This window comes from Megascapheus bottae, chromosome 1 (genome assembly GCF_031878675.1).
Source record: "Megascapheus bottae isolate mThoBot1 chromosome 1, mThoBot2.hap1, whole genome shotgun sequence".
NCBI classification, from domain to species: Eukaryota; Metazoa; Chordata; class Mammalia; order Rodentia; family Geomyidae; genus Megascapheus; species Megascapheus bottae.
In genome coordinates, this window is record NC_143509.1 from 5,019,453 (window position 1) to 5,042,195 (window position 22,743).

At 43.3% G+C, this 22,743-nt stretch overlaps 1 protein-coding gene and 1 pseudogene across 1 annotated transcript; both read left to right on the plus strand.

Annotated features, from left to right (window-relative positions):
* The first annotated feature begins 1,668 nt into the window (after nucleotides 1-1,668).
* On the plus strand, nucleotides 1,669-20,786 carry LOC150068099 (olfactory receptor 7D4-like). The gene is made up of 2 exons (XM_090340634.1): nucleotides 1,669-2,226; nucleotides 20,397-20,786. Exons 1-2 carry the CDS (start codon nucleotides 1,669-1,671, stop codon nucleotides 20,784-20,786), a joined length of 948 nt encoding a protein of 315 aa, XP_090196760.1.
* On the plus strand, nucleotides 14,978-15,977 carry LOC150068100 (L-lactate dehydrogenase A chain pseudogene; annotated as a pseudogene).
* Nucleotides 20,787-22,743: the final 1,957 nt, after the last annotated feature.

A 22,743-nucleotide genomic window follows, 5' to 3' on the forward strand; every position in this document is an offset into this window, starting at 1 on the left:
GGCTGAATACTATTCCATTATATGTCTGTTTCTGTCCTCCTTTCATCCACAGCAGAGCGGGGCTGATTTAATTCGTTTTCCAGCCTAAAAGGCCTGTGTCTTCCTTTCCTACTCCATCTTTCCTCCCCCCAGCACAAATGATTTCCATTTCCAAGAGGATTTTCCTCCCGAATGCTGTCATTCTGATTTACACAGCTTCCATTGCATGAGCATAAAAGATGTTGACACTTGTAATTGTTCTGGAGAAGACAAACACTAGTGCTCAAACCTTAAGATTTCTTTTTAAATATTCCAGACAAACTTTTTTCAGAGCCTTCAGCATATGAATCATCTTCATCCAGTTTACTATTGCATGATCCATTAATTCTGCTGATTTCCACACAATATGTTCCTGCTCCAGAGCATGAAATCCCATGCAAGTGATGGATGGTGTGTGTGTGAGACTACTTACTCAAGGCTACTACGAGATCCACTGTCATCCTTTTAGTGCTACAAAAAGGAGATAAGACTCTGACAGACTTTTCTTACCCAGACTGACTTACAACCCCAAACATTAGCTCTCCACTTCCTGAGTAGCTAGGATTACAGGCATGAATTAAATGTGCTAAGCATAGCATAGGTTATTTTAATGATGTTGTGTTTCTTTGTCCTCATTTCTCTGCAGCTGGTAGTCTCTTTTTTACCCTCTCTCATATTTTGGAATAAATCACCTAGAAGGAATTCTCTGTCGGGATGCATCCACAGCCATGTTGACCTGCCATGCTATATTCCATCCACACAGGTAACAGATGTGTTGTGTTGAGAACAGCTCAGCCCACGAACGCGGCCTGGACTCCAGGCAATGAGGCTGAATGACATCCGGAAACTCCATGTACTGAGATCTTCCCCACAAATGCTCCCATTCCAGTGATAGATACTCGCTCCATGGCCTGCACACAACGGGAGGACAACTCGATCCTATTACATGGTGAACATTCCCTCCACCAGGAAAATAGGTAAAAGAGTTCATTGTACCTGAGAGTTGAAAGCGCTTCCTGAAAGGTGAAGGCAGTGGAAAAGGTGGACAGAGAAATGGAGAGAAGACAGTTGGGCAAAATCATTCCTAATATTTAGTGTACAAATGTGAAGCTGGAACTGAGTGAAGTGAGGGAGGGGTTGGAGTGGGGGGAGTTGTGGTGACATGGATGAAATGGTCTTTTACTCAAAAACTGATCATTGAATTGCAGCCCCATTGTACAAGTAGGTAAGAATAAGATTTAGAAAAATGCATTTCATAGGGACTGCAGCACGGCCTACTGATAGAGTGCTTGCCTAGCATACACGAACACCCGAGGTTGAATCCTGAGTACCACACACATAGAAAAAAGTGGAAGTGCTTCTGTGGCTCACTTAATAGTACTCTAACTTTTACAAAGCCAAGGACAGTGCCCAGGCCTTGAGTTCAAGCCTCAGGACTAGCAAAACACAAAAACTCACAGTCAGTGAATACAAGACAGGGATATTTACCCACATATTACAATATGAAAGTGAGTAGAGCCAATCTTGGCTGTGCAGGTCAACCTGGGAAACAAAAAAGGCATCTGGCAGGGGAAGGGCATGACCACCTGAGCTGGCAGAGGGCATTGATTGAACTTTTCCTTACTTGCCCCAAGGAAAACAGCTAGGGCTATGACAGCACAAAACCGCACAGGGGAATCACCGTTCCTCCTGCTGTGCCTCTCAGATGACCCTCAACTCCAGCCCATTCTCTTTGGGATCTTCCTGTCCATGTACCTGATCACCCTGCTCGGAAATCTGCTCATTATCCTGGCCGTCACCTCTGACCCCCACCTCCACACGACCATGTACTTCTTCCTCTCCAATCTGTCTTTTGTGGACATCTGTTTTACTGCTACTACCATCCACAAGATGCTGGTGAACATCCAGACCCTGAGGAAAGACATCTCCTACCCAGAGTGCCTCACTCAGGTGTATTTCTTCATGATTTTTGGTGGAATGGAAAATTTCCTATTGACTGTGATGGCTTATGATCGCTTTGTGGCCATCTGTCACCCACTGAACTACCCACTTATCATGAACCCTCACTTCTGTGGCCTCCTGGTTCTGGTGTCCTGGCTTCTCATTTTCTGCATCTCACTACTCCATGTTGTACTGATGAGGAAATTAACCTTCTCCCCAAGGACCACCATCCCCCATTTCTTCTGTGAACTAGCTCAAATTCTCAAAGTGGCCATCTCTGACACCCTCATCAATGACATCTGTGTGTACCTGCCTTTGTGTTTTTTGGTTTGTTTGCTGCCTTAGGAATCTTCTCTTACTCTCAGATCCTCTCCTCTTTAATGAAGCTTCCCAACACGACTAGCAAGCACAAAGCCTTCTCCACCTATGTCTCTCACCTCTGCGTGGTGTCCTTGTTCTACGGGACAGGACTTGGGGTGTACCTCAGCTCTGCAGTGTCCCCCTCCGCCCACAGAAGCAAGGTGGCCTCAGTGATGTACACAGTGGTCACTCCCATGCTGAAACACTTCATCTACAGCCTGAGGAACCAGGACGTGATGGGGGCTCTGGGGAGACTGCCAGGCAGAGTGGTCTCCTGTCTTGATGGATTGTGAAGCACAGATCAAAGTAGTCCACTGCAAGAGGGAAGACTAATTAGCTGAATATCAGCATCATTGATTCTTTTCCTTCATTACAGGACTCAATATTTATATATATATATATGTATGTATCCAACTAGAAAATATATATGAATTCAAGAATACCCTGCAAAGCCCCTATGGCTTTGTCTGTCTATATGTGGACATCTGTCTTTGAAAGAAATTTACTTGCTATACTTCAGAAAAACAACTTTCCTGTCAGTGTGAATTTTCCTTAATATTCCCATTTGGTGACGTGTTATACAAATTCTTGTGGTCATTTCTAATTGAGCATAGAAACCACTTATCACAGTCTGAGGTTACACAGTATCCCCTTAAGTTATCCCCTTCTATACTAAATCTTCCTCCTAAAACAAAAAACTTCTTCCTCCTCCTCCTCCTTTTTCCTCCTCCTCCTCCTGTTCCTCTTGTACTTCTGCTCTGCTGCTACTTCTGCTGCTGCTTCTTCCTCTTCCTCTTCCTCTTCCTCTTCCTCTTCCTGTTCTACAGCCCTGGGATTGAATTCAGTGTCTGGTGCTGTTTGTGAGCATTTTTGATCAGGGTTATTCCTCTGTTATTTGAGACACATCTACAAAATCCACATATCAGGGAGCTATTCAAAGATAAGACCCTCATAGACTTTTGCCTGTGCTGGCTTTAAACCCCAATCCTCAGATCCAAGTCTCCTGTGTAGCTGCGATAACAGATGTCAGTCTCCGCCATTTGGCAATACAAAATAACTTGATTTTTTACTTAGCAGAAACAGAATAAACACATAGAAGAATCCAAAGAAAATCTCAACACTTTCAGAACAGCAGTTATGGCCTTACATGTGAGATTTTGTTTAAGTTTGAGGGAATATGTTTTTACTAATTTCTCTTTCCACCCATGTATGAACTTGTTTCCATGATACCTATACTAAGTGGCATCCTCAGACAACAGTGTCTGAGCATGCCTGTTTCTTCTCAACTTCACCAGAATTGGTGTTGTAGATGTCCTTCAGCATTGACATAATACAGAATCACACTGTTTTCTTGATTTGCATATCTTATGTAGCTAAGAGGTTGAATATTTCTTTGTGGATTTCTTCATGGCCATTTTTACCTCCTTTAATGATTGTCTTGGTTGTGAGCATTGGCTCACACCTGTAATCCTAGCTACTCAAGAGGATGAGATTTGAGGATCACAGTTCAAATTCAGCATAGGCACTAAAGTCTGTGAGACTCTTATCGACAATTAACCACTAGAATACCAAAAGTGGTGCTGTGACTCAAGGGGTAGGGCAATAGCCTTGAGCTGAAGAGCTCAAGAACAGCAATCAAGCCCTGAGATCAAGCCCATGACCAAACAAAATAATACATGAATAAATAAAGAAATAAACATTATCTTATCCAACTTTTTCCTCATTGTGAAGTCAACTTAATTGTAAAACTTAAATATTTGGTGTTGAGAATCCAGTTATGTTCTGTATGGTTTCCTGTTGTAATTTCAGCTTCAGGTCTTACAGGCTGAGATGTGAGGATGGCGCCTCCAAGCCAGGTTGGGCAGGAATGTCTTTGACACTCTTATCTCTACCCACAAAACTGCTGGAAGTAAACAGGGCAACCTGTGCTCACACCTGAATCCTAGCTACTCAGGAGCCTGAGATTTGAGGATCACAGATCAAACCCAGCCTGGACATGAAAGTCCATCAGACTCTTACCTCCAATTAACCACCAGAAAACTGAAAGTGGTGCTGTGGCTCAAACAAGGAGAGTGTTAGCCTTGAGAGCTCGGAGAAAGCGCCCAGGCCTACAGTTCAAGCCCCACAAGAAAGAGAGAGAGAGGAAGAGAGAGAGAGAGAGAGAGAGAGAGAGAGAGAGAGAGAGAGAGAGAGAGAGAGAGAGAGAGAGAGAGGGGCGGGGGTGTGGAGGAGAGAGAGGGGTGAGCTCTCTGTCTCTCTCTAGTTAGGGACCAACACACAATGTACTGAATAGAGAAACCTGGAAGGTTCTCTCAAAGATCTAGGTTTCACAGGAGCCTGCATTCACCCCTGTCACTCACCACTGTGTCCCAGCCTGAGTAATCCATCAAGAGAAAAAAAAACATGCACTCAAATTCGAAAAAATAATACATCCCAGAGTGTCACTGTGTGTACAAGATATGACCTCCACTAAAGTAACTCCAAAAATCAGTTCTGGTGCCGGTGGCTCAAGCCCAAACCCCCAGCTACTGCACAGGCTGAGATCTGAGGATGGAAACTCACAGTCATAATAGGCCTGAAGTCCTCCAGGACCTTTTTTCCAGTTCAGTAGGAACAAGACAGAAGTGGAGTTGTGGCAGAAGTGATAGAGCACCAACGTTCAGCACAAAAAGTTAGGGAGAATTCTCCAATCCAGAACACCAGGCCGAGAACCAACACCAACACACACACACACGCACACACACACACACACACACACACACACACACACACACACACCATCCATCTTTCAATAGGATCAGGAGGAAATGATGTTTCCATTTTTATTTAGGGGGTGTCATTTCTTTTCCTGTGTGTCTGTCTCTGTGTGTGTGCATGTGTGTGTGTGTGTGTGTTGCTCTTGGAGCTTGAACTCAGAGCCTAGGCATTGTCCATGACTCTTTTTGCTCAAGGATTCTGCTCGTCTGCTTGAGCCACAGCTCCATTCTGCCTTTTTAGTGGTTCATTGAAGAGTAGACTCTACAGACTTTTCTGCCCCACTGGCTTCTAACTCTAAATCCTCACTTCTCAGCCTCCTAAGTATTTCAAATTACAGGCCTGAGCCAGCAGCACCTAGCTGAAATTGTTTTCTTTTTCCTTTTTCTCTTTCTTTAGTTTTTGCCGGGGCCAGCCGGCAGCAAACCAGGGTTCACAGATTGGGGTTCCTGAAATAGGGGGCAAGGACTAGGAAAAAATAGAAGAGAGACAGACACACCGGGTCTGGGATGTGTGCAGACCAAGGAAAGACTGCCTCGTTTCTTCAACTCCAGCTTCTTCCTTCTTGAAACCAGGGAACTTCCAACTGTTACATTCATATGGTAAATCTCAGGTAATTTAAACAGAAAAAGGCCATAAAACAATAGGACAATAAAGCCATGGTCTGATGCAAATCAAGGTACAATTTGATTCTACTCTGGCTCCCAACATATCCCCCGTTTTTATTTTAAAGGAAACACAAGTGCAATTTTTACTCTTTCCTATACCTCTAATTATCCTGTCACATTTTCCAAAACTGACTTTGGTCCCTTCATCTTACGGAGATTGATGGGCGGAGATTCAGCTTCTGTGACTTCTTCAGGCTGACTCAGGGGCGTTGTCTCTGTGCTTGACCAGGGACCTTAAGAAGCCTAGCCTGTATTATCAAGGGGTTGCAAGGATTAGATATCAGGAATAATAATTTACTCCAAAGTAGAGATCATATTTAATATTTAACAACTGCACAAACCATCTTTGGCTACAATAGTTTAACTTACTTAGCACCCATTTGCAAAGGCTTTTTCTTGAATGTCTGGGGAACTAAATTTCTGCAACCTTAACAATGCTTCAATTGTCAGATCTAAACAGATTAATAGAGACACAAGCCCCAGATCCACAAACTTTCCTGAATTTGTGGCTGGTGTCAAATAAAAAGTTCGCTCAATTAGGATTTTAAACTATCCATTATCACAGAAGTTTAACAAGTTCCTGCCCAGTTATGAAAGGCACGGGCATTAGTAAGGCGTGCTAACAACCTATTCTATGACCTCCCGGCTCTGAGTAATTTGAGTGGCCAAGCATAAGTGACTCTAAGATCTGACACCATCTCTGCCATCCAAGCAGAGGCTTTCGTGTCCCAGCAGTGTCTCTCCACACAGGGATAAATATGCCATTGCCATTTCACTTTGTTGGTTGCTGTATTTGAACTCGGGGCCTGGGCACTGTCCCTCAGCTCTCCAGCTCTAGTCTAGCACCCTGCCACTGTGAGTCCCTAGCTTGGGGCTTGAGTGCTTCCCCCCAGCTTTTCAGCTCAGAGCTAGCACTCTGCCACTTCGAGCTCCAAAGCAACTCTGTCCCAACATCCTGCTGGCAGATTAGACACCACAGTCTCACAGGGACTTTGCTTTGCCCGGGCAGGCTCAAAGCTGCGGCTATCAGATCAATGAGTCCTACAAAAGCCCATGTTACTCCAATTAAAGCAACAAGGTGGTCAACTCAGAAATAGTCTAAGCATGATCTTACCTGGAACCTGGTAAGAGCCAAAATTACATCTGAATAAGGGTTGCTGACCTTCTCCATGGGCCTGCTGGAGTAACTTACAAGAGTAAGCTGAAATAGCAATTAAGCAACCATTTTAATAGTCCTAATTTTCCTTGTTTCTTTTTTAGAAACAAAACTTTAGGACAACTTTACTTTTAAATTTTGTTCAGAAACCATTTCTACTTTTCTTTAACTTTTACACTTTTTAACTTAAACTCTTAACACTTTGGTCTTTATTTGCATTTGAAAAACCTTTAAGGCTAAAGGAATTCCCATTGCCTCCAGGCCCCCTAGGGCCCAGGTCACTTCCTTTGCCTTTAGAAGAGGCTTTTTGTTTTATTCTGCAGTTTAGATTATTACTGCCTAGAACTCCATTAACAGTTTAAACTCAAACAACAGTTTTTCCCTAATGCAAGAATTACAAACATCAGTGCACCAAAAGTTATCTTCAGACTTCCAGTGTCAGTCTGCAAGAAAAGACAGATGGGCAAAATTTCTGACATTAATGAACAATTTTACATTTAAAACTCTAATACATGTTTCCAAACTTTAAAGGTAATAAATCCCAAATTCCCTAATACCTCTAGGTTAAACAGGATACAATGTTTACAATGTAAACAGCTCTAAGTATTACAAAACCAGATTTTTTTTCAGGATGTTTAGAAAAGTACTTTTTACCAATTTCTCTTTAAACCAATGTAATAATCCTTTGAGACATTGTAAAACATTCAAACCTAATATTTTCTTGAAGTTTTAAGCTTAGATTTACCCAATTGTCTTTGTGTTTAAGTATAAATTTATCCATTGTTTTATACAGCATGCTGACAATTTAACCTTGAACATGTTCACTCACTCATTCACACACCTTCATACTCAAAGATCATAAAGGCCGCAAAATTAATATCGGCCGTTCATTTTCCGGAAGTTTGTGTCAAGAGAGCTTTGCCAATTTTACTCTTACAGGTGAAAACCAGGTTCAAAACAAAACTATTTGCAAGGCAACTTAGCTGGAATTTATTTTTCCAGGGCTTGTTACAACTGCAGACATGGGGGAGCGGCCATGCTAGGCCCAGAAATGTTCAAATAAATAACAAGGATGTGTGCTTGAGTACGCACAGAAAAACCGTAAGGATCCATACTTAGAAATGGTACCAATTTTAAAGACAAAACTGGACAAGGAAAAATATGTAACATGAACAAGACAGAGAAACGGAGACTTTTAAATAATCAGACATTGACATATAACAAGAAAATTGGACTCAATCAGATAAACTTAACACAAAAAACATGAGCTCAAATGAATGTTTTCATCAAACAGCTATTTTTAGATTTAGACATGTCTTGCTGGTGGGACTCTCAGGTAAGCCTTTTCATCGAAAAGAAACTCAGAAGGGGAGGGGGTCAAGGCGTCCCTTGACCACCCAGGCCTCTGTTTTAGGCCCACAGTGCACCTTTTCAAAAAATAAATAAATAAAATAAAATAAAATAAAACGCAGACATACAGGGGGTCGGCCGACTTCTGCTTACCTCTGGAGGCCTTTGCTTTTCACCTGGGCATCTTTTACAAAAAAGATTATTAAGAAGAGGGATGGTAAAAACAGAATAATGTCACATATTAAATTGTGTAGAGCCAATGAATATGTTAAAAGGTCCCTACATAATAGTAAAAGGAGGAGAAACACAGCTCATATAAATGTGTTGAACAAGTGGATCAGTAGCAGTCCCAATTGATATGCACAAATAACTCAGGTCCTTCCCACATCGCAGGATGCACCACTGGAGGGTTGGGGGTGTAGGCCCAGTGAGTCGATGCTTGGATGGCCACTGTCACTCTCCACAATCCGAACGCAGCGTTAAGGCAGCCAGCGGGTGTCTTTTTCTCCTTGTGAAAAAACACATACGTGTTTTCAACCCCAGGTTAGAACAGGATCGGGTCCATGCCAAGTACCTGTTAGGGGATCCTTCCACTTACTAAGGCAAAAGCACACTGCTCTCTTTTTTCCCAGAATCGCTGAGCAGCAGATAAATTATTTGAATCCAAATTCAAAAAATTTAAAACAAATAAAGCATGATTAAGTATATTCACAGGGGTAGCGGCATACGACTCTCCTTTCTGTATTTTAGCAATTTGATGTTTTAATAATCCATTAGCTCTCTCCACGATGTCTTGACCTTGATGATTGTAAGGAACGCCCGTAATATGAGTGATATTATAGGAATGGCAGAAGGATTGAAATGCTCGGCCTGCATAGCCAGGACCATTATCTGTTTTTATTTGCGAGGGAATCCCCATCACAGCAAAGCATCGAATGCAGTGAGAAATACAATGTTTAGTGGCTTCCCCAGCAAGGGGGGTGGCCAGGATAAAATTAGAATAAGTATCTACAGTAACATGAACATATTTTAATCGGCCAAATGATGGAACATATGTGACATCCATCTGCCAAATGTGATTAGAAAGCAGTCCTCGTGGATTTATACCTAAATGGGGGGCTGGTGAAAAAGGGACACTGTTGGAGCAACTCTTAACTATTTGTCGTGCTGCTTCTCTAGATAATTTAAACTGTCGGCGCAAGTCTCGACTGTTTTGATGGTGGATGGCATGTGACTGCTTAGCAAGTTCAACCTGAGTTAAGTAAACTCTGGTGGCGGAGTCAGTAACTGCATTGCCCTCACTTAAAGGGCCAAGAAGTTTAGTGTGAGCTCGAACAAAGCCAAAAAAACAAGGGTGGTTGCTAGAACAAAGCAAAGTTTGTACTTGGCGAAATTGGGTCTGGATATTGGAGTTAGTAGTTCCAATAAAGGGAACAGTTTCTATGACTTGAAGAGCACGAATTACATATTGACTGTCTGAGTATAAGTTAAAGGGCTCGTCTTGTAACAGGACGAGTGCTTGTAAAACAGCCTCTAATTACAACTCTTGGGTGGAGGAAAAACCTGTAACCCAAGATTGAGTTTTCCCATTAATGGTCAAAGCAGCCGTTCCATTAGAGGATCCATCTGTAAATACTAAAGCGGCAGAAGATAAAGGCGAGGCCCGTACTATGGAAGGAAATAGAAACGTATGACACGCAGCAAATTGGAGAAGTTTGTTAGACGGGTAGTGATGCAAAATTTTTCCCGTATAATTGGCCTAAGCAATGGCCCAAGGATGGCAATGGGCGAATAGTCAATCTTGTTGTTGTAGATTATATGGGACACAGATAAAATGAGGTTCCTGACCTAAATATTTACGGGAATCCACTCGGCACATATGTATCAGATTAGCTACCAATTCGTAGTAGGGGGTCAGCACTTTGCCGGGTGTTGATGGTAGATAAAGCCATAAAATGGGCCATCCTGCCACAATACAGCAGTTGTGGAGTGAGAAGTAGCTAAAATGTAAACTCCCCATGGTTTAGAATAGTCACAATAGGTCACTTGTTGCTGGGAAATTGCCTTTTCTACGATTTGGATGGCCCTCCTGGCGTCGGGATTTAATTTGCGCAAGGATGTAGGGTTGGTATCTCCTTTTAAGAGATCAAAGAGGGGCTTTAACTCTCCTGTGGACAGCTTTAGATAAGGCTGAAGCCAATTTATATCTCCTAAGAATTGCTGAAAATCATGAAGAGTTCTTAAGTGTGAAGTTTTTAATTGTATTTTTTGGCTTTTAAAATAGTGTGGGCCTAATATATGGCCTAAATACGTAAAAGGGGGGGTGTTCCCGAACCTTTTCAGCTGCTATTATAAGGCCAACGAGGCTCAGATCTTCTTTAGTTGTCCAAAGGCTTGTCGTACGACGATAGGGTCAGAAAAAGCCAACAAGATGTCGTCCATGTAATGAACAATATAAACAGAAGAAAATTTTTCACGGGTGGAAGAAATGGCTCTAGCTACAAAATTTTGACATAAAGTTGGGCTATTTGCCATGCCCTGTGGAAGCACAAGCCAGTGATATCGCTTCATGGGTTCTTTAAAATTAACAGAGGGGACGCTGAAGGCAAAGCGCTTACAGTCTTGAGGCGCCAGGGGTATAGTATAGAAACAATCCTTCAAATCTATAATAATCTTATAAGTATCCTTTGGGATTGCCATGGGTGAAGGCAAGCCAGGCTGTAGGTCCCCCATCAGTTCCATGGTGGCGTTCACTTTTCTCAAATCCTGTAACAGCCTCCATTTACCTGACTTTTTCATTATAACAAAAATTGGAGAATTCCATGGCTAGTTAGAAGGGGCCACATGTCCCAAGTCCAGCTGTTCCTGTACCAGCTGCTGAACTGCAATGATCTTTTCTAGAGAAAGAGGCACTGTTCGACCCATACCGGTTCTTCAGAGAGCCAATTTATGGGATCAGCATGAGGGGCAGGACAAACTACAGCCCCCGTTAAAGAATACCCTAATCGTTGTCTCGTAGGGTGAGACTGGGGTTGGGGTGGCTCTAGCTCCCCCTGTGCTGCTCTGCCTAGTCCCCTAAAGGGGAGGAGGCCTTGATCAAGTAACTGCTTTGTGACCGCAGCACTAGGACTAAACACATACACTCCCATTTTTTCCATGATATCACGACCCCATAAATTAATTGGCAGATGATCCAGGACAAATGGCTGAAAATGACCAGAGTGCCCTTCCTTATCTCTCCAAACAAGGATCGCACTGCTCTGCTGTGGGTCAGTTGCTTGCCCAACCCCCTGTAGGGAAGTCATAGAGGTTGTCAGGGGCCATTGCGCTGGACAATGTTTTTTAGATATTACAGACACATCTGCTCCAGTGTCTAATATTCCTTTAAAGGGCTTTTCTTGTATAAATATAGTCATCTCAGGCCTCTCTTGTTTTATGCTTTGTACCCAATAGATATCAGAAGATCTAAATCCTCTCTGTCCACATGGGGAATTAGCAGTCTCCCCGGGACCTAAAGGCACAAGTATTAGTTGTGCTAATTTTTGACCGGCTGGGATCGATACCACGTGTTTCGGGGCAGAGGCCATAACTTTGATTTCTCCAGTAAAATCCCGGTGAATTTTGCCAGGTATAATCTGTATCCCTTTAAGGGCTGAGCTACTTCCCCCTAACAGCAAGCCAGCCACTCCCGGGGGAAGGGGGCCGAAGACCCCCGTGGTGAGAGCTTGTGTTCCCATGTCAGGGATCAATACTGAGCAGGTGGAGGAACAGAGGTCCAATCCTGCACTGCCTGGGGTGGCACAGAGGAGGCCGGAGACTGGTTTTGGGGGGTTGTTAGAAGATGCACTTGTGGCCGAGAAGAGGGAGGGACTGCCCCATGGTTTTGCGGGGCTAGGGGCTGGCCCCTTCTCCAGTTTCCCGAAAACAGGCGGCCATTGCGATTTGTTGCTGGCTTGCAATCTTTAGCCCAGTGCTTCCCTTTACCACAGCGTGGCCATGTGCCAGGTGATTTTTCTCTCTTTAGCCTGGCCTGGCGTGGGCATTGCATCATCCAATGTCCTATTTGTCCACAACAGAAGCAACGCCCTGGGGTCTAGCATCCCGAGAATGCCGCTGACCTCTATATTTTAGAAATTCAGTAACAGTCTTTCCTTGAGGAGCGGCGGCTAAAGTAAGGCCTTGTACATGGGAGTGTCCAATATCAGCACACAGTGAAATAAAGTCCATGATAACTTCCTTATTCCTATGGGGTCTGATAGCCGCCTGACAGGCGGCGTTGGCATTTTCATAGGCTATGTGTCTAACTATAATCTTCCTTGCGTTCTCATCTTGTACTAGGCGGTCTGCAGTTTCCATTAATCGAGACAAAAATTCTAGATAAGGTTCATGCGGTCCCTGTTTAACTTCTACTAGATTTTTTGTATGATTGGAATTGCATAACCTTTTCCAAGCCTCTCTCGCCGCAGCATTTATTTGTAAATAGGCCTCCTTTGCATAACCCAATTGATCTTCGGTGTTTTTATAGGTTCCCGCTCCTAACAACTGATCAAAATGTAAGGCAGGTTCTTAGACCTATTTGTTTCAATTTTAGCCCGACACTGTGCAGTGAACTCTGTCTCCCATAATAAGTACTCTCCTGCACTAAGGCATGCTCTGGCAAGCCGCTTCCAGTCATTTGGGCATGCAATACCAGCACACACGGCCTCCAATATTACTTGAGTAAAATAGGCAGTTGGCCCATATTGGGAGCACGCACTCTTTAAATCCTGTAATAGTTTACCAGGAACAGGTTGATGGTATACTTGTTCATCATGATCAACTAAACTAGGGAAGCATCGAGGCCCTGAAATATCTTCCCTCTCTCTAGCAGCCTGAATCAGGTTTAATTGCGATGCACTGTGCCTGGTTGTAGTGCCTGTTAAAAGGGACTTGTTGCTAGGGCCTTTAGGCTTGCCTAAAGGTTGAAAAAGGCTGCAGCGGGAGGTGGTGGGTGTGAGTGGTAAGGTTTAGAATCAGACACCATAGTGGCCTGAGGGTCATATTTCTTTCCTACTTCTGGGGGGGGGCTCTCTGCTCCATCCCCATTTTCGATAGAAGATGTAGGATTTCTTCTAACTTCTTCTTCATCGTAGCCATCCGGCCCTCCATTGACTCATCATAACTTTCCGCCTTGATATTCAAATCTGAATTCTGATACTCAATATCTACTGGTTGTTGTTCCCTTTTCAAGATCTCACTTAGACTCTCTTGGGCTACGGCATATGGCTCAGCCTCAGGTTTTTCAGAAAGGTCATTTAACTCATAAATTTCCCGTAATTCAAGATTAAGTTCAGCATTCTCATGTTGAGGATCTATGCATTCACTTACTAAATTCCATACATCAATAGCAACTACTGGGGTCTTTTCGGGGCCATATACATTATAATATTCTTGAAGTCTTTTTCCTATCTGCTGCCAGGTTTTTTGGAATTTCTCCTCTAAAAACCTCGGGCATGCCTCCTCGACAAACTGTAGGAAGCTCTGAAGCACCCCTTTTTCCACCCACGTTCCGTGGGCGTCAAGTAGGCCTGTTAAGATGGATACATATGACCTATGGCTATTAACTTGACCCATAATTTTTACTCCTGACTATACACTGTCTTAAGATCCTCTCTTAATAGTCCTACGATGTGTTACTCACCACAGGGAGGGGTCCTTCACCTTCATCCCAGATTTTCAGGGTCCCTGTTCGGGTGCCAGTTGCCGGGGCCAGCCGGCAGCAAACCAGGGTTCGCAGATTGGGGTTCCTGAAATAGGGGGCAAGGACTAGGAAAAAATAGAAGAGAGACAGACACACCGGGTCCGGGATGTCTGCAGCCCAAGTAAAGACTGCCTCGTTTCTTCAACTCCAGCTTCTTCCTTCTTGAAACCAGGGAACTTCCAACTGTTACATTCATATGGTAAATCTCAGGTAATTTAAACAGAATAAGGCCATAAAACTATAGGACAATAAAGCCATGGTCTGATGCAAATCAAGGTACAATTTGATGCTACTCTGGCTCCCAACAGTTTTTTTTGTCCATTCTTGAACTTGAACTCTGAGCCTGGACGCTGTCCCTGAGCTCTTCAGCTCAACACTACCGCCCTACTCCTTGAGCCACCGCCACACTTCTGCTTTTCTGGTGGCTAACTGGAGATAAGAGTCTCACAGATTTTAATGCCTGGGCTGGATTTGAACCAAGATCTTCAGATCTCAGCCTCCTGAGTAGCAAGGATGACAGGAGTGAGCCACCATGCCTTGTGGGTGTTTTCTAAGCTGACTTCATCGAAATCCAGCAATTGGGCCAAGGGGAGCAGTAACAGAAGGTAAGGAATTAGGGGCTGATATGAGAGAAATGAAGATCAGAAAATACAAATGTCCAGTTAACCAGGGAGGATACATGCATTAAATAATAATTAAATGATCATACATTGATTAAATCTACTGAACAGGGCACTGAGCTATTCTTGTGATATTCTGAATGGATACTAAGGATAACATATATGAGGTACCAAATATAATTTTATAGGGTGCTGGGTGTCTCAGTGTGCTGCTGACCAAATAAAACGTGGTATTTTTATCTATAACTTCCATGTATAAGACACTATTAAATAGTGAATGAAAATCAAGAAATTGGATGGAGCGAATCTTGCTGAGTCCAGATCTGCCCGCCGTGCACCTCCGACTCCTGCCCATCATGCACCCTGGAGTTCCAGTCCTTCCAAGTACAGAATGGAAGGTCTCAAGGATCAGCTGATTGTGAATCTTCTTAAGGAGGATCATGTCCCCCAGAACAAGATTACAGTTGTTGCGGTTGGTGCTGTTGGCATGGCCTGTGCCATCAGGACTTGGCAGACGAGCTTGCTCATGTTGATGTCATGGAAGACAAACTGAAAGGAGAAATGATGGACCTCCAGCTCAGCAGCCTTTTCCGCAAAATACCAAAAATTGTCTCTGGCAAACACTACTCTGTGACTGCAAATTCCAACCTGGTTATTGTCACAGCTGGGGCCCATCAGCAAGAGTGTGAAAGCCATCTTAATTTGGTCCAGCTCAATGTAAACATCTTTAAGTTCATCATTCCTAATGTAGTGACGGACACCCCAAACTGTAAGTTGCTTACTATTTCCAATCCAGTGGATATTCTGACCTAGGTGGTTTGGAAGATAAGTGGCTTCCCCAAAAACTGTGTCATTGGAAGTGGCTGCAATCTGGATTCAGCTTGGTTCCATTACCTGATGGGAGAGAGGCTGGGAATTCACCCCTTAAGCTGTCATGGATGGGTTCTCATGGAGACTCTAGTGTGCCGGTGTGGAGTGGAGTGAATGTTGCTGGTGTCTCCTTCAAGAATCTGAATCCTGATTTAGGCATTGATGCAGACAAGGAACAGTGGAAAGAGGTTCATAAACAAGTTGTTGACAGTGCCTATGAGGTGATCAAACTGAAAGGCTATACGTCCTGGGCCATTGGACTGTCTGTGGCAGATTTAGCAGAAAGTATTATGAAGACTCTTCGAAGAGTTCATCCAATTTCCACCATGATTAAGGGTCTCTATGGAATAAAGGAAGATGTCTTCCTTAGTGTTCTTTGCATTCTGGGACAGAACGGAATTTCAGATGTGGTGAAGGTCACTCTGACTCCCGAGGAAGAGGCTCACTTGAAGAAAAGTGCAGATACGCTTTGGGGAATCCCAAAGGAGCTACAGTTTTGAAGTCTTCTATGTACCACTTCACTGTCGAGGCTATAAGAGAATTTTAGTCGGGGATTATGCATGTTGTCCCATACTGATCTGTGACTAAAGCAGTAGCATTAAAAAAAGACCTGGGAAAAATATCCATTTCCTGAAATTAGGACTAGGACTGGTTCAGGAAAACATGCAGCTGTATTCTGATGGTGGATGGGTCCTGTGTAACTGTAAAAACTGGTAAGTGTAAACAATTTTACCCTCTCTGAGACACCACTGCCAATGAATGGTGCATAGTCCCTAATTACACTTCAAACCAGATATGTTACTGTGTGCTTTGTAAATCAACAAAACACCTAGTTCCAACTTCTTTTCCCTATCACACTTCCTGGGATGGGTTGTATAAATCCATTTTCGCATGTCACATGCATCACTGATTTAAAGGATATTTTATGTGGTATATATCAATAGTGTGCATTGCATGTTATGTAAAAAGCTACATATGAACAGTGCAAAAACTATCCAAATGTCATAGGAAAACACCAAATAAACCTTGAACAGTGAAAAAAATGAAGAAATTGTTTTTCCCTCTAGAGATCAAGTGATCTATTACATGTCCAAAGATTCTCCAAGGCAGATGCCAAATCGACATGGTTCCAGAGATTTCGTGCCTATAGAAATTAATAGGTCCTTTGAGAATTCATTGGTATCCTTTTTATCAAATCAAAAGAAACTGTGTTCCCCTTGGAATAAATTAATTCCTCTCACCCTTTTACAATCTACAATAATGCAAGAAATTAACCTAAATCTGTTTATCCATGATGTCACCTTCACTTTAACTCATGGGAACAAAATGGTTTGGAGACAGGAAAGACATTTCATTTCATAAAGACAATTATTTCATGAAAGGCAATTCATTTCCTGAAGAGATCTTAGTAGATACATCGATTGAGTTGCAAGAAACTGCACAAACTTCTGACTCCCTTCTCTGAATCCAGTCTCCGTCAAAACCCCAGCCAACAAACTTCTAAGGAGGAGTTGGGGAAATAAGAAATCTTCAGTGATAACCAAAATACAGAACCATGTTATCCTGGTAAAGCCAGGAAATGTAAATTTATGATCAGTGAGGGAAAACAAGAGAAAAAGAAAATGGGGTGTGTAGCAGGCAATGCTCTGGAATAGTGAGGCTGGGAAGGGCCAGAAGGGAGCTCGTCATCTGCAGATATGGTCCCAGAACTCTAAGTCACTTGGAGTTCAGGCTTTGTGAACTCTGATTTCCCTTCTTTCTCTCACTTTCTGCAACCTAGAGCGCATTCTTCATGAAGTTCCCTTCTGAAAGGTCTCTCGCTTTTCTTCACTCTTTCCCAATAATCAGCGTCATCTGTCAGCTTTGCTACATCCAATTATGTATTTGTTTATCACCCGCTAAAGCTCCAATGTGCACCAGGTATTGTCTTTTGGGTTCCAGGCCAGGGACATGTGTGTGTGTGTGTGTGTGTGTGTGTGTGTGTGTGTGTGTGTGTGTCTAGACCTGGGCCTTGAACTCTAACCATGGCACTGTCCCTCAGCTCCTTTTGCTCAAGGCTAGCACTCCACTATTGGAGTTGCATCTTCACTTCCAGCATTTTCTGTCATTATTTGGGAATAAGGGTCTCATAGACTTTCCTGCCGAGGCTGGCTTTGAACTGCCATTGTCAGATCTAAGACTCCTGAGCAATGATGATTACAGAGATGAAACACCAGTGCCAGCTTTGATTGGAATTTTTTTCTTATCGTCTCCAATAATTTGCTGGCATATTTGACTGACAATGTATGGTTTGTTTCCCATTACTGTCCATAACAAAATCTAGCCAACAAAAAAATTATTAATAAGGAAGAATTCCCCTTCGTGTGTGTGTCTGTGTGTGCGTGTGTGTGTGTGTGTGTCTGTGTGTGTGTGTGTGTGTGTGTGTCTGTGTCTGTGTGTGTGTGCCTGCATGTACATGTGCCAGTCATGGGTCTTGAACTGTGCACCTGGGCACTGTCCGTGAGCTTCTGAGCCATACCAAGTGAACTAGAGCTCACATGTGGCTTTTTAGTAATTAATCAGGAATGAGAATGTCATGGATTTTCCTGCGTGAGCTGGCTTCACACCTTGATAAGTCAATTGCAGCCTCTTAGTAGCTAGAATGCCAGCTGTAAGCCACCTTCCCTCACTTAGGTTTGCACATGCACACTGGCTTCTGTGTGCACAGAATGGATTTCTATGTATACCAACTGGAAAAAGGGGTTTTGCTGTGGTATTTCCACACGGGCATATATTGTGGTTTGATCAAAATAAACTCCTCTGTAACTCTTCTTTGGCACATAGTCCTGCCCGATTTCAAGGTTTAGTGGATTTTCATCTTCATCTTCACATATATTCTGCATTATTCAACCCCACCATTCCTTCCCTGTCCCTCAGGCTTGTCCCCATAAACATTTACATTCATTACATATATATATATATATATATGGAGAGATAGATAGATAGATAGATAGATAGATAGAGCACTGAGCATATGAATCAAATTCATTCAGTTTATTATTGCATGATCCATTAATTCTGCTGATTTCCATACACAAGGTTCCTGCTCCAGAGCATGAAATCTCACACATGGATTGTATATTGTGTGTGAGTGTGTGTGTGCGTGCCAGTCCTCAGGTTTAAACTCAGAGTTTCTGAGACTTCTTACTCAAGGCCATTGCTAGACCCACTGCCATCTTTTTAGTGCTAAAAATATAGATAAGAGTCCGACAAAAAAAAGAGTCTGACCGACTTTTCTTACCCAGAATGACTTAGAACCCCAAGCCTTAGCTCTCCACTTCCTGAGTAGCTGGGATTACAGGCATGAACTAAATGCGCTAAGCACATTATGTTATTTTAATGATATTGTGTTCCTTTCTCCTCAATTCTATGTAGCTGGTAGTCTCTTTTTTACCCTCTCTCATATTTTAGAAGAAATCACATAGAAAGAATTCTCTGTCGGGAGCCATCCACAGCCATGTTGACCAGCCATGCTATATTCCATCCACATACAGGAACTCCATGTACTGAGATCTTCCCCACAAATGCTCCCATTCCTGAGATACATGCTCACTCCATGGACTGCACACAACGGGAAGACAACTCGATCCTATTAAATGGTGAACATTACCTCCACCAGGAAAATAGGTAAAAGAATTCATTGTGCCTGAGAGTTGAAAGCACTTCCTGAAAGGTGAAGGCAGTGGAAAAGGTGGACAGTGAAATGGAGAGAGGAAAGGTGGGCAAAATCATTCCTAATATTCAGTGTACAAATGTGAAGCTGGAACTGGGAGAACTGAGGGAGGGGTTGAACTGGGAGGGGTTGGGGAGAGCATGGAAGGAGTGACATGGATGAAATGGCCTTGTACTCACAAACTGATCATTGAATTATAGCCCCATAGTGCCACTACTTAAAAGCAAGGTTTAGAAAAATACATTTAATGGGACTAGAGCAAAGCCTAGTGGTAGAGTGTTTGCCTAGCATGCAAGAATACCCGAGTTTGATTCCTCAGTACCAGATATATAGAAAAAGCCGAAGTGGTGCCGTGGCTCAAGTACTAGTGCTCTAACTTTGACAGGCCCACGGACAGTGCCCAGGCCTTGGGATCAAGCCGCAGGACTAGCAAAACACAAAACCTCTGAGTAAATGAATACAAGACAGGGATATATACCCACATATTACAATATGAAAGTGAGTGGAGGCAAATTTGGCTGTGCAGGTCAACCCCGGGGAGCCATTAGGACAAAAAAAGGCACCTGGCAGGGGAAGGACATGACCACTACAGCTGGCAGTGGGCATTGATTGAACTTTTCCTTACTTGCCCCAAGGAAAACATCTAGGGCTATGACAGCACAAAACCACAAAGGGAATCACCATTCCTCCTCCTGGGCCTCTCAGATGACCCTCAACTCCAGCCCATCCTCTTTGGGCTCTTCCTGTCCATGTACCTGATCACCATACTCAGAATCTGCTCATCATCCTGGCAGTCACCTCTGACCCCCACCTCCACACGCCCATGTACTTCTTCCTCTCCAACCTGTCCTTTGTGGATATCTGCTTCACCTCCACCACAATCCCCAAGATGCTGGTGAACATCCAGACCCAGAGGAAAGACATCTCCTACCCAGAGTGCCTCACTCAGGTGTATTTCTTCATGATTTTTGTTGGAACGGACAATTTCCTATTGACCGTGATGGCTTATGATCACTTTGTGGCCATCTGTCACCCACTGAACTACCCACTTATCATGAACCCTCACTTCTGTGGCCTCCTGGTGCTCGTGTCTTGGCTTCTCATTTTCTGCATCTCACTAAGCCATGTTGTACTGATGAGGAAATTAACCTTCTCTCCGGGAACCACCATCTCCCATTTCTTCTGTGAACTAGCTCAGGTTCTCCAGGTGGCCAGCTCTGACACCCTCATCAATGACATCTGGATGTACCTGGCTATTGTGCTCTTCGGTGTGTTTCCTGCCTTAGGAATGTTCTTCTCTTACCATCAGATCCTCTCCTCTTTAATGAAGATGTCCAACACAGCTACCAAGCACAAAGCCTTCTCCACCTGTGACTCTCACCTCTGCGTGGTCTCCTTGTTCTACGGGACAGGACTTGGGGTGTACCTCAGCTCTGCAGTGTCCTCCTCTGCCCACAGAAGCAAGGTGGCCTCGGTGATGTACACAGTGGTCACTCCCATGCTGAACCCCTTCATCTACAGCCTGAGGAACCAGGACGTGATGGGGGCCCTGGAGAGACTGCCAGTCAGAGTGGTCTCCTGTCTTGACGGATTGTGAAGCACAGAACAAAGTAATCCATTGGAAGTGGGAAGACAAATTGGTTGAATATCAGATCAGTGATACTTTTCCTCCATTATAGGATTCAGTGTATATGTATGTATAGACTTTTCCATCTACAAAAGACGTACTTATTCACGTGTGCCACCAAAGCCCCTATGGCTTTGTCTGTCCATGTTTAGACATCTATCTTTCAAGGAAATTTACTTGTTATCCATCAGAAGAACAACTTCTGTTTTCAGTGTGGATTTTTCTTAATAGTCCTATTTGGGTTACTGTTGCACAACTTTCGTGGGCATTTCCAATTGAACATAGAAAGCACTTATCTCATTCCAAGTTTACACAGTATCCCTGTAAGTTATCCTCTTCTATATTAATTATTCCTCCTCAAACACAAAACTACTTCTTCTCCTCCTTCTCATCCTTCTTTACCTCCTCCCCTCTTCCTCCTCCACCTCCTCCTCCAAGAATCCAAATAAAATCCCAACACATTCAGAACAGCAATTGTGTCCTTACATGCGAGATCTTGTTTTAAGTTTGAGGGCAATTCTTTTTTTTTTCTTTACTAATTTCTCTTTCCCACTCAGATATGAACGTGTTTCCATGATAGCTATACTAAGAGACATCCTCAGACAACATACAACAGTCTGAGGATGCCTGTTTCTTCTCATACTCACCAGAATTGTTGTTGTAGATTTTCTTCACGATTGACATAATACAGAATCACAGTGTTTTATTGATTTGCATGTCCTATGTAGTGCAAAGGTTGAATATTTATCTGTGGATTTCTTTATGGCCATTTTACCTCTCTTAAAGATTGTCTTGGCTGGGACCAGTGGCTCACATCTATAATCCTAGCTACTCAGGAGCTTCAAATTTGAGGATCACAATGGAATGCCGGGCTGGGCATTTATCTACAATTGACTGCTAGAAATCCAGAAGTGGTTCTGTGACTCAAGGGGTAGAGCAGTAGCCTTGAACTGAAGAGCTCAAGAACAGCAACCAGGCCCAGAGATCAAGCCCTATCACCAACCAAAAAAAATGAATGTGTAAATAAATCAACATTATTTTGTCAATATTTTTCCTCATTGTGAAATCAACTTCATTGTGGACAATTAATTTTTGGTGTTGAGTATCTGAGAGGCTTTCCTTCTACCTCCTGGGACTGGGGCTCTTTGTAAGTGAATACCCCACACACTTCTCTCATTCTCATCAGCCTTTCCTATGTTCTGAATAAAGATTTGATTTGCTGCAATCCCTTTTGTCAATTTTCCCTCCTATTTAATGAAATACAACAGAACTTTCCAGAAAGTACTAGTCTTGGCTATATCTCCAGTTACATTCTATGTGGTTTCTTGTTGTAATTTCAGCTTCAGGTCTTACAGGCTGAGATGTAGGATGGAGCCTCTAAGCCAGGTTGGAGAGGAAAGTCTGTGACACTCTTATCTCTACCCATAAAACTGCTGGAAGTAAATGGGGCAACCTGTGCTCACACCTGGATCCTAGCTATTCGGGAGCCTGAGATCTGAGGATCACAGATCAAACCCAGCCTGGACATGAAAGTCCATCAGACTCTTACCTCCAATTAACCACCAGAAAACTGAAAGTGGTGCTGTAGCTCAAACAAGGGGAGTGTTAGCCTTGAGAGCTCAGAGATAGTGCCCAGGCCTAGAGTTCAAGGCCCACAACAGAGAGAGGAGAGAGACAGAGAGAGAAAGAAAGAGAGAGAGAGAGAGACAGAGAGAGAGACAGAGAAGAGAGAGAGAGAGAGAGAGAGAGAGAGAGAGAGAGAGAGAGAGAGAGAGAGAGAGAGAGAGAGGTGTTCTCTCTGTAGTAAGGAAACAGCAAACAATGTACTGAATGAAGAAAGCTGGAAGGTTGTAAGATGTAAATTACAGAGGAGTCTGCATTCGCTGTCAGTCAGCACTGTGTCCCAGCCAGAGCAATCCATCAAGAG

Coding starts and splice junctions, on each gene's coding strand:
- LOC150068099 (XM_090340634.1), top strand. CDS start 1,669: ATGACAGCACAAAACCGCACAGGGGAATCACCGTTCCTCCTGCTGTGC. Junction 2,227..20,396: donor AACTAGCTCAAATTCTCAAA/GTGGCCATCTCT, acceptor CAGGTTCTCCAG/GTGGCCAGCTCTGACACCCT.